Here is a 20,287-nt window from a genome sequence, read left to right on the forward strand (position 1 = left end):
AGGGAAGAAAGGGCCTTTGGAAGCCTGTGTTGTGACAGAAGGCACATTTTACACTCAAGTCTGTTTCAAGTAAGAATTTCTAGAAAAAGAAAGTAATTTGAAAGAAGAAAAATTCAGTATAGACATCCAGTACAGAAGTTCCTCTTCAGAAGCCTGTTTCAGCATATTCCCAAAGGCAAGCTGGCAACGTAGATGGCCATAGCTTTTTAAAGAGAACCTTCTCTGTATATTTCTTGTTGTTCTTTAATTGTAACTCAATAATTCTGTGCCATGTAAGGAGTTTAAAAGCTGAACTACTTCTAATATAAAATGAAGATACGAGAGCACTGGCTGTGGGTTTATCAATAGGCATGCATGCATTATAGGCATGTGGAACTGAATTACCTGCATTTGTAAATGTACACACAGCAGATACCACACAGTGTGTCTACTTATGGTCCTGTCTAATGACAGCACACTGAAAAGCAAAAACTTTTCCTCACCTTCTTTTAAGGCTTGGAACTCTTGATAGATCAAGAGAGGGGAGACTGATGGGCTTGTGGAATCCATAGGGACTACTACATCAAGAGGTCTCACATGCAATACCAGGGTACTTTTTGTTTTACTCCCCTCTTTAAATGAGTAACAGCATGGATGTTTTTTATGCAACTTCGGTGCTGTACTGACCCCAGACAGTGAAACTGGTAAGCATCAACTGTATCAGTTGGGCAATAAGTAGAGCTGAGCTAAACTACAGATGTTTCATGAATATTAAAGCTACAAATTGCTGTGCAGAGCCTTTTTTTGATACTGGAAGCAGTCTGCATCAGAAGCTAATTTCTCTTGTGAAGGACAGGATACCTTGCTGGAAAATAACTTCAGCCTCAGTTGAAAAGGATGTAAGCAGGAAGCTGAGAGCACTGTATACCTATATAGTCTCATACATATCCTAAATCATATTCATACCCTGCTGTAGCTGGATTAGAATTGCTTCTGATAAATGGAACCTGTTTTGTGGCTAGCATGCTCCCTATGACCAGAGAATACCATCTCTCTGATCAAAGAAATTATGTACTTTTCATAATGCATTTGGTGGCCATAAAGATAAACAGGGATGTGCCATACATAGGCTTCCACATTTGTCATTGAGACTTCAATCTAGTCAGCAAGACAGTCATTGAGCTAGAAGCCAGCATAAGCACCTCCCTTTGCTTTCTCAGGTGACTTACTACCCTTTCTACCCTTTTTTTAGAAGCATGATTTGACATGCAGGAATTGGTTGTGAAGACAGCTATTGAAGTCTCACACAAGAAGATCAAACAAGGAGAACGTCAGGGGTATCGTTCCCTTCAGAAGAACACAGAAGAAAAACATAGGGAAAATGCTAGCAGATGACAGTAAAGACAAAATCTTATGTTCATAACCTGCAGATAGCGTGGGATCCATCCATACACATATTCAAAGAGTAGAGTATGTAAGATTTCTCCTACAACAGCAGGTTCAACAAAAATTAACATGGAACTTTATACTGGATAAGTGTTGAAATAATGAGTGTTGCTAAACTGATAATCTACAGATAAAATGTGGTGCTGAAGTTACTGGCAACTAGAACTCCACTCGAAATTTAACTCCGTTATGGTTACCCACTTGGAGTTGTAAGAGAAACAAGATGAGGAGGCAAAGAAATATAAGGGTGTGGAACGGAAGGGAAGAAGTGAGGCAAAAGGCACTAACCTTAAATTTATTTTTGTCCCTCTCTGCAAGAAAATTGCACTGTACAAAACTGAAGTACGGAAATAGTGCTGAATGAATTAAACTTGCTGCATGGTCTGTATGTCTCTTTGTGCTTGTACATTTAAGAACCTTATCTAGAAAGGTCATTTTAAAGCCATTTGCACACGCAAATAAGAGATAGAAACCTGGTACCACAACCAAAAGCAGAGGATAGCTCTGTTCACGAACCCATTAGAAAAAAAGATTCCTGTGTTCAAGAAAGACATACTTCCAAGATGCCCTGAGTAACCAATGGTCAGTCATACAAAACAAATCACTGAAAGATACAGAGTGAAAGCCAAAACCAACAGTACTTTGGATTGGTTGAGTAACAGTTAAAACAATTTTTAATTCATTGTGTGCGAAAGATGAATTTTTACTTTTGAAGAGTTGCGGTAAGGAACAAGGAAATTTGAGAGATCAACACAATTAAAAATTGGAAGATTGGCATTAACAACTGGATTTAAGTTAGATCACCATAGTGAAAATAGTGATTATGAAAATAGTGATTAAGTGAAAAAAAAATCACAAAGAAAGTGATTCGATCTACAGCACCAGAGTTGAAGACACGAGGATAGTTCTGTAGAGAAGACTGATTTCATAGAGTCTACCTTTAGAGCTGCTGGCATGGATGAAACTCGGTTTGTTTGGTGGGGGCGGGGGCTGGCTTTTTTTGGCAGCAGTACTGTTGGCATTGACTGAAGATGACTGGAATGAGTTGGAAAGAAAGAGGCCATCTGAAACTGGGCGAGGCTGGCGGGAGGGCTGCTGTGGCTTAGGGGTGGCAGGAGGAAAGTCACCATAAGATTTTCTTGTGCTGGAGTACTTATCCTGACCTGCTAGATTGGAATCCTCCTCCTCCTCATCATCATTGTATGCAACAAACTTGGCAGTATAAATCGTGTCAGGGGAGAGGACCTGTGTTTTGAGGTAAGAGGTGTTTCGCTGAGGTGGGGGAGGAGGAGCGTTAGATGAAGGGGTTGGGGATGGGAGTTCATATTCCCGTGGAAGTGGAGGTCTGTACAGACCAGGCTCGTCAGGTTCCAGCAATCTCCGCTCTGCTTCATCATGCTGCCTGCGCCTTTCGGCCTCTAAGCGATTGTAATACTCTTCTTCCTGTCGCCTCTGCAAGTCCAGAGGGAAAAAAAAAGCACAGTAAGACAGACATTTCAGCCTAAGGAATTTAAGTTTTCCATCATCGCTACAAACATCTTTTTTTGTCTCCTTTTTTGGCAATGAGCAATGCATCCATATGAACTCAAAGAATATTTATTGCTAGAGAAAAAAAACAAAAAACAAAAAACAACATTTGTCCTGTAACACAGCATTGCTGTTATTTCTACATTTACCGCTGCCTGTGGTAACTAAGGCAATTGCCTGAGTGAACCACGGGCAACTCCAGCATTTATTACTGAAAATGTAACTACAATTAATAATGAGTATATTTACTAATGCTGTAAAGAATCTGTGGGAGAGAAAATAACTAAAATTAACTACCAAAAATAAAGCTCTTAAAAAAGGAGCTCTATAATTCTGCTGCAGCCTTATGCAATGTCAATTAATCAGTCTTGGAATAGATGGCTCCTAATGAAGCTTTGAGTATGATCAGCTGGAAATCAACTTTCACATAAAAATCCAATTACAAAGAACTTTAAAACAAACATTTAAAAAAAACACGTTTCTAAAAAAAACACGCTAATGATACTTATACAAGGCTGCTGACTATTTAAATGGCCGTGAAATATCTCCTATGTATTTTCCATTTTAAGACTTCTACTGGTTTAAAACTTTATAGCATTTAATTTTTCTCAGCTCTTGCCTAAGTCACATTGTAAATTTATACCACGGTTTATTCTGTAGCTTGTTTGACTATAAATGAAAATGTGTATTTGGACACCATGAGTTACAAAAAAAATGTCTAAGCGCAGAATAACCTCTGCTGGGAATATCTGAGCATTCCTTTTTGTTTTTAATCCATGTGCTTAAAAATATTCACTCTATCTGCTCAACAATCTGAGTCAGTTATTAAAAAAAAAATCTGCTCTTGTTTATCTACAGCAAAAACAAGAAACTCATCTCCTTGTACTACTCTCTAAAGCCATCAATGTGGCCAGACTGCACTGAGTTCTGAGTTGGTAGAAGCATCTTAGTCGAGATCTCTCAGTGAAATCCTTTCAAGCATGTTACCCACGTGTCATTTGGTAGCATTGCATCACTGTCAAAAAACAAGACAGGCTGGTTTTGATACAATTTCTCTGCCAGAAAGCTCATTTTTTTCTTCCTACAGTGTACGTTTACATACTTGAGTCCAGATGCACCTTCCTTCCTTCTTACCTATCACCCAAGTGTCTTATGAAGTGTTTTACCTCCTGTTTTTGAGGAGTAAAGCTTCTCAGCTACATGTATGATGTTCTCAAGCAATCTAGAAGCCTGGATTTTTTAGAATTTATTTGTTTATACAGTGATTTCTCTGCTAAAGTTTTCTTCCTTTCTAGAAACCAATTAAGGAAGTTCCCTCTCCCCCCGTAGTTGAAATGGGAACAATAATATGGAGTACTCATCTCCACTCCCCTGTATTTCATATTTTTTTCTCTCTAATGCAGTTACTGCACAGATACTTCGAGTGCCATCTCCGAGCCACAGCAAAGCCCAACACCACTAACTCAACCATTATACTCCAGAAGTCAGATTGGGGCTACAGAAATTCAGGAGATACAACTTATTTGTGCTGTAGCTTTTAGAAAAGGCTCTGAAAGCAAGTCCTTGTTACTCCTGAAAACCCCCAGCTGGTATGCCTACTCTATTATTTCTGCAATACCATTGACCTGTAGCTACCACAGATGGCACGTTCATTGAATCACCTTGTTTTGTATTGGTAAAATGCCGCCTTGGGCCATGACCCTTACTGCTAGGCGAGTGAATTGAACCCCCTGATGGCCCAAACCCAGAGCTGTTACTGGACAGGTAAAAGGGGAGAGGCCCGTAAGAACTCCTGCAGCACTCAGGAGACCATAACCTTTTCTTCAGCCTCTCTCCTGGTTCGCTCCTCCTCTTGCTGCCGGCGCTCTTCTTCCTGCCGGGCCCTATCTTCTGCTTCCCGCTTGCGCATCTCTTCCAGCTGCTGCTGCCGTCTGCGTTCTTCGTCCTGTAACTAACAGAGACACACCTTTAACTTCCCATCCCTCACGGAGATAAGGTGTCTCAGAAAGCCATAACACAAGTATTTGCATCTAAAAGTAACTCATTCAATAGGAAATGCTGTACTACCGATACCATTCAGTTTTCAGCTGTTAAAAGCACGCTTTATTACAGTGTTTTCCTTAAAAGTCCCTATAAAAAACAAAAGGGGGGGGGGAGGGGGGAAAGAGATGCAGAGAACTACGTAAAAGCAAAAACAGAGACGTTTTTAGCATTCATATATGAACCCCTAGCAAAAGGCTCACGCTCCAGACTGCTTCAGCAGTCTCATAGGCACAAAGTGAAATTAAATACTTGGAAGCAACAGCCCCCAACTCCAGCAGCCAATTGGTTTTTCATTTTGGATTAGTATTTAAGCACCGGAAAATCACGACTCATTAGTCAAAGGGTCAATCCATTTAAAGTAACAGGCTCATTCAGCAAGTCTGCAAATAGTCTCAGGAGATAAATAAAATCTCCCACTGTATCTGCAACAGATGTGTTTTGGAAAAAGCAGAGAGCGAGGCGAAGAAATCTTGGATTATTCAGATTAAACAGCTCAGAAGAACAACAAACGTCCAGCAGACAATGCTATTTCATGCATGCTTGTGATGAACACTGCACAGATGAGAAAAGTGAGCAAAAATCTAAACTTTGCATGGTTCTCTTAAGCTAGCAGCATCTGCTCATGATGGAGAGTACTCACTGGCACAATAATATTCAGAAATAGAAACTAACTGGACTGCATGCTGCTTTGCTTCTTACTGTGACATATGTTTTAAAGTATTTTTTTCTTTTTCATTAGGTCTTTTCCATTGATTGGTATACTTTACTACATGCTTTATTTAACACTGCTATTTCTCTACTTCTAGATCTGTTTCTACAGTCCAATCACATTTACATAGAAAGGGCCTTAAGACACAAAGCAATCATGATAGTAAGAGAAATTTAGTTTGAATAACACTTTTTGAGGACAACTTCCATGCAGTTGTCTCTCCCCCCACCCCCTTTTAATTAAGAAGTGTGCTTTAAAGCATATGAACTTCGTATTAGGTACTGTCCCAAGGTTTTCAAATCAATTTTATAATCAGTTCTAAAAAGAACTCTTTTTATTTTACTAATTTTCTAGTGATTATTTACCTCAGCTGTAAGAAAATTGCGACATGAACAGTGATCTTATGACCTTATACAACAGCATTTTGAAAACAACTGTGTATATATCTTAGACTAGCTATTCAGGCTAACTGCAGCAAAAGCCCCTCCAATTTGAAGTCTTAAGAACCATTACGTTTGAGTATGAAAGCTAAAGAACAAAATAATAATTTAATTTGGGCTGGAGTTTGGGAAACATATACTCAAGAATGTTACTTCTGAGTAAACTCCTCTTATTCGGAGCTAAAACTGTTCTAATTCCTAACTGAAAATCACGGAGATGAAGCTCAGTATATAATGTAGAGGAGGGAATAAAGTAATTAACCTACTGCCTACTTGTATTAAGACCCTGTCAGTCTTGTTTATTAAAAAGGCATTATTTTAGCAGAGGAGATAATGGCGTTGTCAAAAGGAAAGACAGCTACTAATTTGGAAGAGTTCATAGAAGAGAAGCAATTTCCTCTAAAAAAAAAAAAAAAAAAAAAAAAAAAAAAGGCAAAAAACTGCACAGTAGAAAAATAGCAGAGAACTCCTTGACTCTGTCCCAATCCCATTTACAGAAAAACTAAACACGGTAATTACTGATCCCCAGTTACTGCGTGGATACCTTTTTGCTTAGTAGCAAATACTCCTACTCAAATGTACTTGAACAAGAAAATATTTCTAAGTAAATTAAAGGGGAAGTAGGTCTGATTTGTTTTATTTTCTTGTGAGCTTATCTAAAGAAAGAAAGGAAAACTGGGCAGGGTGCCATGTGGGAACTGATGTCAACATGTGACCATAATAATTGTGGAAGACAGCCCATCCAAGTGGGAACATATTCTAAACATAATACCTAGGAAAAGGGCCAGAAATGATATACAAGGCACAAGCGGGAATACAGCAACTATCACAGAGGGACATTTCATTTCTTCAACAATTAGTAAACTAGTTTTTGCTTCAGAGCTTTCACAAACCTAGGCAGGAAGCACTGGGATGGCAAGGCGTGCCAGAGATCTTGAAGATGTGCATTGGTGGTCGCATACAACAGCATGCAACCCAAACTGAACTCACACGTTTTCAAGATCCCTACACAGCCCTCAACTGAGGGTCAGCAGAGAATAACAGGGAGAGAAGTAGAGAGGATTCTGGATAATCAGAAATGTGAAGATATGCATGGGACTGGCACACGTTCAGTAAGTCTCACATTCCAAATAAAATGAATTTCTCCAAGCACTGCTTAGAATGCTTTAAATAAAGCTCCAGATGAACTTTACATCTATACCTGCTTATTTATGACAACTAAAGCTGAGTTAGACGTGTTAGTGGCCCAAGGATTTTAAAAACACAATCACTAGGCAAGCTGTTAATTCATGCATTATTGATTCATCTGCTTTTATGTGCCATTTAATTAGCAGAATAGATATTGCCAATGCTCATGTCAGACATCAGATAAAAAAGCATCAAGCATTTTGAAGTGTACTTGTTTTTCTATAAATAAGGAAGTTCTCGGGTATATGAAATGGCAAAGGAGAGATGCAACTACTCCCAGAAAGTCATATGAACAGTATGAAAATCAGAAAAGTTTGAAATTAAAAAAAAAAAAAAAAAAAAAAAAAAAGAGGTATTTGCTGGTTACAGCTTTCAACATAATCTAGTTCAGAAATAGCTTTTTTATTTTTAAGGCTACATTAACAATCACTGTAAATGCTCTGCTGATTCAGGCCACTGATCCTTTGGTGCAGTATTCTGTGTCTGACAAGGGCAAGGAGAGCTGCATGTGAGCCTGGCCATTTCTGTGGTCCATTCCTCTAGTATTTCCCCAGCATTGTAGCAGGGATGTCAGCTGGAACACCCTTGAATGATCCTTTGATTAGCTACTTACAGGCATGATGCCTATGCATTCGTCTAATCCCTTTAAAGCTGCTGATACTGTCTGCCTTCACAACCTTCTGTAGCAGAAAGGTCCAGAAGTTTACAGCCTGCTTGGCAAAGAACTCCTGGTCACAGCTCCACAGACCAAGGCTTAACCGAAAAAGTAAATAAATACAGGAGCAGTAACAAGAAACAAATATTGACAGATACTGAGTCTGAAAAATCCATGGCTCCTGGCTTGTCCAAAGCTTACATTGCTTCGCCTCTTTAACACTGATATACCACACAAAGCTGAACACCTCAGACACAGGTACTGAAGCACGCACATTGAAAGTGCTTAATATCCGAATCCATATTTTGAGCAGTGATATTTACAGCTTTTTCCAGCACAACAGATTAATTATACTAACAGGACTTGCAAGCATTACCCTTCTTTCAAGCTTTGGCACTAATTACAGAGAATACACCGTGAAGGTTATATATTTCCAGAGACAGAAAGTTTTTTTTTTCCCCACATATCCATTTCCAACAAGAGCAATGAAATACAGAATTAACTGAATTCATAGCAGTTACTTGCCCAATTTAAAAGCCTGTCATATTTCAGATGACAGAGAATGGTATTCATGAATTGAAACTGAAATTTAAGAAAATAAAATATGCTAACTTAGTAATTGTGTTTCTACATGACCTACTTGGAAATATTACTTCAGAAGTAATTTCTGAGTTTACGATTCACTTTAATGAGAAGATTTTAACACCTGTAAATAGCAGGTTTCAGCATGTGCTGAGAAAGCATGTTAAGCCATCACAGGGCAGGATGGGAACCTGACAGCTGATATAACAGGCTATGTAAGTTTATGTTATCAACAAACTTTAAATGATCTGTATTAGTAGGCTCTCAGGACAGTTTCACTTCAAATCAGAAGGGAATGGTGTTGCTAGAGCTTTTGTAAAGCCTAAACAGGAGGAGAGAGAAAGGAAGAAATCTTACCTCACAATTTGTTCGTATGAACTGCTTAGTAGATTTTATAAACACAATTACAAAACATCAAATACACAGCTTTATATCAGAGCACTGCTACAACAAACAAATCAAGCCTGCAAGCAGAACATAACATCTAAAAGGAGAGAAACACAGGGAAATGAGTCACCACATCTGGAAACATTCAAATGCATGCTTACAATTAACTTAATGTTAATTGTATCAAAATGATTTTTTGAACACCCAAAGATGGCAAATCATCATCCAAAGCACATAGGATGGTTATTAATAATCAGAAATTGAAACGTGAAAGAGATATTAAAGGGAAAGAAACAAACATACCAAATCTAGAACAGAGATTGCTGGCACAGCAGTCTGCTGCAGGTAGTAAGAAGGGAAAAAAGAAAGATGCACAGTGAAAACAAAGATAGGTTAGACTTGTTCTATTTTAAAAGCATTTTCTTTTATTTGTTAAGTTGGCTGCTTTAGAAAAAGGAACTAAATTTGGCAACTTCCTGAAATAAAGAAATGCAAACAATTAAATAATCCATTTCTTACGTCAGTACTTGCTTCACTCATTCGAAATTCAGGTTTTCTCTAGAGATGCTATTTATTGCATCTCATGTAGTACAGACAGTGAAATGCAACTCAAATGCAAACTTTATTTCAGTTCAAGAAAACTGGTAGTTTTTAGTTTCAAAATGTTCCAAAATGAAGGAAAACCTTTATGCACAAATAGTATTTTAAATCCAGCACTTGCAGAGAAGACAGTTATTTAATGCAACACAACTGGCTTTCCATCAACGACACAAGACTTTTCTTAGCTTTGCTACAGTAAAACGTTAAAGGCAGTGTGTAAAAATGGCAGTTCTATATGGATAACTTTTATGTCTACAGATAACTGCCTATGTGCTACAAACAACATATTATTAACACAATCAATTTGCCAATTATACATTTAAACTTTCCTTTCTTCAGTTTCCAAGCTTGAGGTATCTATTGTTTTAACCAGAAACAGTTAGCCACAAGAAAAAAGGAAAGCAATGCAGACTGCAGCAAACATGAGAAGAGCAAGTTTAGGAAATCAAGCTGCCAAAACAATCCTGAACTCAAATCCTAACTCAAGCTGATAGCAATTTCTGAATGTCAAAATACACATGCAGACATTTCTCAACAAGTAAAAACTGCTTATCACAGAATTAAGTCAGCTGTTCAAGATAAACAGAACACAGTGTATTACAGAGTTAGTTTTTAAGCCTTTCAGAGCATAGCTGTTGGTATGCAACTTGGTATCAGTGCTATTATTCAGAAAAGAGAAACAGATTCTCCTATAGGAATTACTTCCCAGTAACAATAGATTTAAGAGATTCTGAGAGACAACCGCCACCAGTGGAGTGATAAAAGTTTTATCATACTATGCAGTTGCATTATCTCATTACTTATATTATGAGCTTTCATGGTACTGAAGGTAGGGTAAGCAAACCTTTTCAAATAGTGATTAAACTGTACACTGCAGAATCTGGGTACACTTGAGCTGGAGCCCTAGGCAGGGTACAGGAGTTGTTACAACACCCCAAAACCACATGGCTCAGCCTAATGCTTCCACCCAGCACTGTTGGTGTCACCACTGAGGTGGTGGTAAACATGGAAGTAATGTTTGCCTCTCGCCCCAGGCTCTAAGTGGAGAGGACCAACATAGTGGAACCTCAGTTCCCTGGAAACAGGAGGTATTCCATGTCTTATAGGTACAAGACTATAAATAAGAACTCTTATAGGTAACTCTATTTGAGGAACAAAAAGAAAAAAACACTTTCTTGTTCCTAATTCTGTACAGATTTTTGTAATTTCAATTGTTTTTACTTACGTTCCTGTAAGCAAATTCCATCCCATATTTAACTTTCTAATCTTGCTTCAGCTACACAGCAAAATCCCTTTATCCAAGGAAAATTTCTACACCCACAACCAGAAGAGTAAATTTGACTGCTGACTTAGATTCTGTAATAGGTAGCTATGTTAATCACGTAAATGGTAAAGCCACTGTAAGCTAGTGAAGGCTTCTATACTGATTTTAAAAGTCAAGGACATTCAAGACAGCTCCAGCCTCCTTTACCCTATAAGGACATCAAAACACTCAGACAAATCCAGAGAACCCGCTGAGATAAACATGTACTATGCTTTTATCTAGAAAGGATTATCCCCTTTTACCCTTGCTCTTCTTTCTGCCTCCAGTCGCTGCATGATGAGCATAGTATCCACATCATCATCCTCCTCTTCGTCATCATCTTCATCCTTTTGCTTTGACTCCTGGAGCCGCTTTTGGAACTGCCACTCCAGCATGAGTTTGCGCAGGCGGTCATTCTCTTCGGCTGTACGATCAGGCTTGTTCTGAAGGTCCTGAATCTCTTTGCTCAGCATGTCCACAATGTGCATCTGTTGCTGCTTCTCCAGTTTCTCCTTAGCATCCCGTTTCCAGGGATCTGGAGAGAGGCTATCACTGGAGGACAATTCTTCCTTGCTGATCGTAATGTACTGAAGATCTCTCCGCTCAATAGTCCGAGGCTGCTGCTGTGGCTGCAGCTCTCGAATGACTGTTTCTTGAGGCCTCTGCAAAGTTGAAGGCTTTTCCGATTTCACTTGTTGGAGGGAAACAGGAGGAACCACGGGCTGAGCAGGAATTAGGGGCTGAGAACGCATTTGGCCCAGCTTTCTCTCCTGCTCACGACGCTTCCTTTCTCGTTCTTCTTCCAAGCGTGCCTTTTCCTTTTCATACCACCTCTGATGCTCTTCTCTTTTTTTACGTTCAGCAGCAGCCACCTGGGAAGACGCTTGTGTTCCTATCTGATTTGGCAGAGGAGGGGGAGGCAGAGGCAAATCCATTTGTGGTTCATCAAATTCAGCTGCATAATGCACTGGAGGAGGTGGCGGTGGCGGAGGAAGATCTGTTCTGATGGGCTGGGAAATGGCCACTGGAGTGGGCTGGCTCGTAGCCGGAGTTTTCCAACGGCCAGGTCCACTTTTAGTTAAACAAGAACCAGGCGAAACGGGTTTGGATGAATGGTTCAGGTGTTCTTGGCTAGAGGTGCTGGAATCCACAGATGAATTCATCCACTGATCGCTGTCTGACTTCCGATCGATGTACTCCACGTCCTTCCGTATAACAACTTCCAAGCGATTCCTGTCTGGCTGGAAAACTTTATCTCGGAGTTCTTCCTGGGAACGAGCCACACGCTGGAAAAAATTAAACAAAGCATCAATTTCATGGTCTTTCTATATTAAAACATATTTCAAATCCTAAAAGCCTAGATGGCTCACGAGCTGCATTCTTATTGCTGAAGGTAATTGCTTTTAGTGAAGTTCAGCATTTCCATGCCCAGTGAGTTTCCCAAAACCAACAATAAAACACTCTTCTCAATCCTTTTAGCTCATACAAGTGATAGAAGATTTTGCAACCTCTCAAATGACTGGAAACCTGGACTGGGAGGAAGGACGAATGCAAAATGGAGCTTAAGCCAAAAACTTCCCCAGCTCTCACAGTTTCTCAGGCCTCTCCCTGACACCCCCTCGTACCCCACAGAAGAGTCCTGGCAGCTTGTTCAGCAGCTCCAGCACACCAGCTCTGCCATTCAGGCTTCAGCTGGCTTGATGAACGCTTTTCCTATTGGGAGGACAGACAGAAAGACAAGGGAGCCTCTGCCCACCCTCCTGTGTTAATAAGGGAGATGACCCAGCTGGAAGCTCTCACTATGACAGTCATTCACGAGTGTGGAATATGGGCAGCCACATCTAGTTCTACCTGCGCTTGGGGCATGGACTTTGGGCTGTGCTTTTATCACTTTCTTAGTGTGTCAACCACCAAGTCTTTTTGGTATTTGAGCTTGAGGTCTTGCTGCACTGTACTACCTCCTGAAAGGGAACACTGGGCCATAAATTAGGCTTATCAAATCTGTTAATGATTTTCTTGAAGCAAATATTCATGCTCTGAATGTTAGGAAGTACTAAGCACTGAACACATAATGTACCAATTATCAACAACTGAGAGAAGACTAACAAAGCAAACTCCTTTTCTTTTTCCTCCATCAATGACCCTAACTGTGACCTCAAAAGAATGCCTTCTTTGAGATGAACAAGTGTATTTTTTATGCTCTATTAGTCCAGCAGATCTGAACACACAGCTATTTGTGTTAGATTTGCTGTAAAGATGCACCTAAGCAAACAGTTTGCTAATGCGTTCAGAACAGAAAACAGGCGTTTCACATCAGTCAGTAGCTTACGGCAGCTTTTACAAGCCCAGCTTTCACTGTAAAGATTTAATGGATTTTATTTATTTATTAAATCTATCTCCCTCTAATTTCACCTTAAGAGAAGTATTGCACGGTGGGGATAAATTGCTTCCGATGCTTGTAGGGAGCTAAAGCTTCTAGTTGTTTGCTTTATGAAAACATTTCTTGAATGTTTTCAAGCCTTAAGACCATAGCTCAAATTCAGCATCTGTTAACAACTTTAACAGATGGGGTTCATCTCATCCATTTTAACTGCCTCATTTAAGCTACTCGCTTAAGCTTGCACCTTAAACAGGGGAGAGGTGCACGTCCAGATGGCAGCTCATCCCATTAGGGCAGAGATACTACTCTCCTTTGCTTCTACGATGCAGTATCAAGGTAACTTAGATGACACTGCTTTTCAAAAAGTAACAACATACCAAGCCTGGTGTAAAGCTCAGCTTTTATCACAAATTAGGAACAGCAACAACAATTTCTCTCTCTAAATTTGTATTCTTGATTGATGATGCTGTCTCCGGTGCGTTAAGAGAAAAAAAATAATGAGCCGGTGACTGGATTCAGACAACCAAGATTACTCAAATCCGTACAGGAAATGAAGAGTCCTCATTTACAAAGAATAGAGCAACATTATCTTTCTTTTGACTTTTATAAAGGTACAATGGGGGTAAATTCATTTCAGGTCAAGAAGCACCTGCATTTTGGTGACAGGGCAGGATCAATGCAAGCAAAAAAAATCATGCAGCTTACGTTTTTTCTTCCTTATTTATTTTTTAACTGAAAAGGGAATGTGTTTCAGTGAAGACCTTGGATAAGTTTCAAAATACTGTTCTGTTTAATTTTTAATACTTCACTATCACTTAAGCAATGTGCCCTGCAAGCAAAGAGATTTTTCCACATAAAACTTCTTAGAAGGTTTAGTTTACTTTTCAGAAAACCACTAAACATTTTATAAGATAAACCATACTACTGTCTACTCTCCACTATCCTGAGTAATAGGGACTTAAAATATCCCAGATAACAGGTCTGCATAACTTGATAACAAATTCTGTGGAGGAAAAAAGGAAAAAAAAAGTTAAAAAGTAGGGTTTCTGAACCCAGGTCAACCTTGGCAGAAGCACAGCTATCCCCTCTTCAGTGGTATGGTTTATCCTCAACAGCTCTGAGATCATACTGAGTTGCTGAAAAAATGTTTTCAACAAATGGGAAGTGGAAATCAAGCTGTTTCTGTGCCTCCACTCCTCCTTCCACCCTCCCCCTTCCTTACAGTGAAAGAAATAGCTTCTGACCTGCATTGTACTATTGATCGAATGATTACTTTCTGCCTGGACCTGTGGTTTCTCTTCATAACTTGGCCACTGACTCTGCGCTGGACCCATTCGATCCTGGGACTTTGAAGCTGGGAATGTGAAATATTCCCTAGTATAGGTCTGTGTTGGGATGGGATAAGCTTCAGGTCGTGGAGGCAGAGTCTGTTCCTGAAAAAGGTAGAAAGAACGTAAGATAGAATTTATCTTATCACGCAGATCAGTACAGAATATTGTTCTAAACATGCATTTCCTTTAAGTTTTGTTTTGCCTTCTGAGACCATTATTTGTCTGGAATAACAGATATGGAGGTTTTCCAGTATCAAATATAAACTGTGGTTATGACTAATTTTTTTTTATGGTCTGAAAACAAGTACATAATATTGGCATAAGCCAAAGAAATTGCAGTGACAGCTTTGTGAACAAAATTTCATAAAATCACCCAAACTTTTCCCAATCTTTCATTAAGCTTTAACAAGCAAACCCCCTACCCAGTCACTAGCACTAGCATTAGGCTGAAATACTGGTTTGACTCAAGCACACTGATCCTATTGATAGCTAAGGAAAGTTTAATAGCCAGCATTTTGCTTGCCACTTCTGACCTCTGTACAAAGATTTCCAGTCGAGACTGAGGTTATTTTGGTGGTAGTTCCAGATGCATAAGCATTCTTTCCCCCAGGGCTTGGAGGCTGATCTGTTGGAAAGTTAGGGGAAGCATTTATGTGCCTGTTAATATTAATTTACATAACTTAATAAAATAACAGTATTCACAACATGATTTTTCCTCTGAATAGTTCTAACAAGAGGCTTGCTCCAAAAACATTGCTACTACATAATTATTTTAAACAAACATTTTTATTTTTAAACAAAACAGAAAAAGAATTCCCCCTCCCCCTTTGGAATTCAACAGTTTTTAAAGTTAGTGGAAGAGGCATCTACCTCTAAAAGAAGGATAATCTTACTTACTTGCTACATTGGGGCTGGAGCGATGATCAGCTCTGTTCTTCATTAATCTATCATCCCCTGGCAGCTTCTTTGGTTCACTGTACTCTGTCCATGGCAGCTGAGGGCTCTCCGGTGACCCATTTTGTGTGGAGTTGTTATACAGCTCGAAACCTTCACTCTTTGGTCGGGGTTTACCTGAGCCACGGCGGTCAGAAACTGTAACAGTTGATATACATTTTCCCCCTTTCACTTATATTAACTACGGTCTAGCACATTCCTTCCAAGGATTCCTCCCTTGCATTTAGAAGAAAAAATGAGTTTCTGGTAAAGCAATTATTAAAACCTTTGCTTCTTCAGATATGCAATTCCACTTCTGTATCAACGGTACAGGATTCCTTTGATATATATGGCTTCAAAAGGGCTTTTGAAAAGATAAAACAGTATTTGGTAAAGCCAAATGTGCCTTACTAAAAAGTCTCTTGCTGACTCATAGAGGCATATGGCAACTGGGATGGTGTTGTAAATTGTGGTAATAAGGATTTATTCTTTTAACCCATTCTGTTCTATTCTATCGTATATACAGAAAAGGACTTCCTTTACAAAAATATTTTATGTAAGACCTGCATATTAGGTCTGTGAAGTACAATGATAAAAATATTGGAGAAACACTGAAGAATTTATGAGCAGACACACAAACTTAAGAAGATAGGTTTCAGCATTTCTAGTTTAAAAACTAAATAAAACATGTTCCAGGGGTTTCTGTTTTTGTTTTTCTCTCTTTGTAATTACATTACACTCTCTGGTTACAAGGAAGTCATACTCCATGAGGAGGAGAGAAGCTTTTATGTAAGGGATAGAAAAGCTATTGTAAAATGTCTGTATTCATCATATTTCATTAATTAAAATAAAAATTATTTCAAAACCAGGCCTGTATTTAAATTCTTTTTTTTTTTTTTTTAAAGACACAATTGCAAAACATGTATTAATTATTAGACTAGTATAATTTTAAGCAGTATTTAAAAATCATATGAACTCTTGATAACAAAATAAATGCTTCCATTCTGTGCAATTCAATTTCATCTGATTTAATGCTCTAGTAGTATTTGGCAAGTTACTATGAATTACTGTATTTTCTCCAATCTAAGTCATAAAAAGAACTGTTATTGCTATGTATAATATTATTTTTGTTTGTTTACCTCTTTGCATCATTGGGGATGGCTGATTAAGCAAGGTTGCCAGACCATGGTAAATTGCTCCTTGTTTTGCTACTTCCAGTGTTACTACAGAACCTGTCCTTGTCATAAGTTCTGCTGCCCTGCAACAGAAGTCAGAGCAAATAAAACAAAATCAGGCACTGCAATACTTAATTCTCCTTGACATCATTTTTTATGTCACAATTCCCTCATATTTGTTCTAGTTACTTTTTGTTTGACAAAACGCTATTTTTTCTAATACTTAAAATCAGTTGGAAAAAAAATTATAAAACAACAGCTAGAAGCTAGTCTATTTACTAAACAGATGATATGCTTACATATAAGTATTTCCAGCTTCTGCAGGTAATTGTCAGAAGCCAAAATATTTAAAAAATAGAGCTAAGAACAGCTTGCAGAAAGATACAGCCCAAATGTGTAACATCATCTCTTCTATACAGATACCAATATTATATACAGAAAATACTCTGCAAACAGCTGAAAACTTTTGTTACTAAGATAACACAGAGAGAGTCATTTAAAAAGGAAAAAAAAAAAACAAACGATAAAGAAGAGATACAAAGACTAATTACACTAGCATTTTTTTTTTCCATGTAAAGACACTGAGTGAAAGCATTCTGTACCTTTCCTGGGATAGGCCCACCAAACTTCGACCGTCCACACTGAGCAACTGATCCCCTGCAGCCAGACGACCATCCTAATTACATATTCAAGCAAGGAAAAAAAAAAAAAATCATGCACCAACGCTAACTTGGTGTAAATGAAAACAATCCATGCACACTAGCAAATAAAGGCTTTAAAAGTATTTCCAAAGGATCTTTCCACCTTTGAAATTCTGATGTTTAAAACTATTACTAACCACATCTGCAGCACCTCCTTTCACAACAGACTTGACGTATATTCCAAGTTTATCTTGACCAGCACCCTACAGAGAAAAGGATATTATTTTATTACATTTATATTTAATCTCTTGACCATTCCATAAATTTTAATAAAAATTTACATGGCTAGATAAACCTCTAAGTTTTTTTTTTTCCTCCCCAAACCAGGAAAGCAAAACAAAAAGTTATATAGAAGAGAGTTAAGTTCACTCAAAATCAAAAGAAGGCTTTAATATTAGGCCTCTAGAACCTGCAAGCTGTTAGAAGCAAACAATATGTGGTCTTAATGCAGGCTTCAATAATCAAGAAAATATGTCAACTGAAATTTACACTTTATAAGGTTTGTTTTAACCCCCTTCTAATGAGAAATACTTATTTGCACTTTTGTATGCATGCTGTTTATTTATTTATTTTAGATACCTGTGTATTCTGTGTATTATGTTCCAAAAGACTGCAGTGTTACCCTTGCTAACACCCAAATCTAACAAGGTAAATTGCAGATTGTCTATTCTGCTTTGAGATTTAATGACCCAAAGGAATAGAAATGCTTTTTACAGTAAAAGTTATTAGGACTGTAAAGGAGCTAGCAAAGAGGAGCAAACAGTGCTTCTGCTTTTTATAATAAGCAAGTAGATGTTACAACTAGGAAGTATTTCAGAGTTAACAAAACCACTGTTTAAGCCTACTGGAGAACCATACAATTTTGTTCATAAAAATCTGCCTCAAAGTATCCCACAATTTTAAAAGGACTGTTAACACTGAACATATTGCTAGACAGCCAACAAATTTAAGGCATGAGGATGCGAGCATCTATTCAAGCCATGCTGTTGCATCATCCACGTGCTCTAATTTGCAAGACACCACACAAGTCTACGTTAGTATCACAAACCTTTAAATTGTCACTTATAATGTAAGACAATCACTTGTGACTACACTATGTAGCATAGCAAGCCGTATCATTTAAACTAATCTGCATGTCACTGTGAAGAACACTACAGAACTACTGTTAAATTTTCAGAGCACAGATTTTGTTTTCTACAATAATGCCCAGGTTGATTTTGTACTGAAAATGCAAATTCTTCATCCCCTCCCCCCCACTTTTCCAACTCTACTTCTTTTGTCAGCAAAAGCATTCACAGCTTCCATCATTATAATGAAATAAAGTAGAAAAGTACAGGTGTTCTTCAAAAGCAAGCATTACACAAGATTTTTCTAAGCAGGTGAAGGCTTAGATTTTTATTAATTAAAACTTGAGTTAATTTCAAATGTTTATTCAAAATCCACAGAACAGGATTTACTTTGAATCCCACGATTCAATATTAACATTCTATATGTCCAAATTTTTCATAACAATTGCATAAGTTGTACATAAAGGAAAAAAAGAAAATATCAATAAAATAACTAAAAGACATTTTCTGTGTATAGGAAGAACATAAAGGTAATTAAAAAATATATATATAGATAAATACACACTTAGTTTTTTTAAGGACTCTAAGGAAACATTCAGACAATTGCATATTATTTTTTAACTTTATACCAGAAGAATCAGTTAAAGTTATGAGAAATACAAGTCAGAAGACAGCTAGATAAAAACAACGAAAAACAAAAGTCATGTTTCATAAATCTTTTTCCTCAAGCAACCAAGAAGCACATGGAAAATGCTGATCTGGCTGACAGAACATCTAGCCCTCCAAAAAATATGTGGCGGTATCTCTTACTAGGAATTCTTAAAGAATTTAAGTTGTCATGGGATAAGATGGAAGTTGTCCATGCACATTAGTAACTAGTTTAACACTGGATAGGAAGTTTTAACTTTTCACAAGGAATGGAAGCTATCAGAGAAGACCTAAATGAATGTGCTGTTCATCAGGTTCACAAGTTTTTCAGAAAAAGGACAAATAATACTATAACTAAATTTGCTGGATAGAAAATGCACCAGTCAAAACCAAGAGTTGGAAAAGGACCGCATGATACTGGAGCAATAACAGGGGAAAACGCGTTTTACTGGTCTGAATGTGAAGTAATGCTTCCACCCTGTAGGGGACTGGTCTCCATCAGTGCAAGTTTGGCATAAACAACCCAGAAGAATTCTCTCTTCTTGTTGGGAACTGAAGATTAGATGATTGGCCTCCTTCCTTTGCCTCAAACCACTGTATAAAACCTAGAAGCAAGCTCGTTCAGTTCCAAAGGGCTAAAGACTCAACAGCAAGAGTCACCCATCCACCCTTTAAAGTTACAGCCCCATGGATCAATCACATAGTCACATTTAATTGTGGGGGATGAAGCAACAGCTTTTCTTGGAGCCAGACTGACCAAGACTAATCAGATGTCTCTAAAGCTACCTGGGACTGAAGCTGCTTTATTCAGTCCTAGCTTCCATAGGCCGCTAGCAAGAATCTCAGCCCCTTGGATCCAGTGAGTCCAAAGATCTGCCTAACACAGTCAAAGATAAGGTGAAAACAGCAAGCTGTTGGAAGAGCACTGCCACTTTAAAAAGTGCACACACTAATCAAGAAATGTGGAGACCATGAGTTTGCTAATCATGAATTACATCATACTGTATCTGTATGTGTCACCTTTCTTATCCTTGACTGTGATCGTATACTTTAAATGAAGTTGGAACCTTCTGTTAAAGCCTGTGTTATCTGCACTGTTTTTGCAAATAGTGATTAAGAAACATTTTCAATTGCAAAAATACCCATACAGTAGTTTCTAAACTGGCTTTAACTGTTCAAGAAACTTCTTTTTA

At 38.2% G+C, this 20,287-nt stretch overlaps 1 protein-coding gene across 22 annotated transcripts in view; it reads right to left on the reverse strand.

The window, feature by feature from the left end:
* AFDN (afadin, adherens junction formation factor) overlaps positions 1 to 20,287 on the reverse strand; it is a 129,180-nt gene that overhangs the window by 4,653 nt on the left and 104,240 nt on the right. For 6 of the 22 annotated variants that reach the window (XM_084513465.1, XM_084513485.1, XM_084513482.1 and 3 more), the window contains 10 exons: positions 17,517 to 17,582; positions 17,281 to 17,354; positions 16,643 to 16,761; positions 15,468 to 15,662; positions 15,104 to 15,195; positions 14,484 to 14,672; positions 11,123 to 12,145; positions 9,260 to 9,295; positions 4,769 to 4,903; positions 2,364 to 2,877 (listed from right to left, as the gene is read on the reverse strand). In XM_084513465.1, the coding sequence (XP_084369591.1) occupies positions 2,364 to 2,877; positions 4,769 to 4,903; positions 9,260 to 9,295; positions 11,123 to 12,145; positions 14,484 to 14,672; positions 15,104 to 15,195; positions 15,468 to 15,662; positions 16,643 to 16,761; positions 17,281 to 17,354; positions 17,517 to 17,582 (2,443 nt within the window). The remainder of the gene's footprint in view (positions 1 to 2,363; positions 2,878 to 4,768; positions 4,904 to 9,259; positions 9,296 to 11,122; positions 12,146 to 14,483; positions 14,673 to 15,103; positions 15,196 to 15,467; positions 15,663 to 16,642; positions 16,762 to 17,280; positions 17,355 to 17,516; positions 17,583 to 20,287) is intronic. The other 16 variants (XM_084513483.1, XM_084513466.1, XM_084513469.1 and 13 more) reach the window with 9 other exon arrangements.

This window comes from Aythya ferina (assembly GCF_964211825.1).
Source record: "Aythya ferina genome assembly, chromosome: 3".
In the NCBI taxonomy this organism is placed as follows: Eukaryota; Metazoa; Chordata; class Aves; order Anseriformes; family Anatidae; genus Aythya; species Aythya ferina.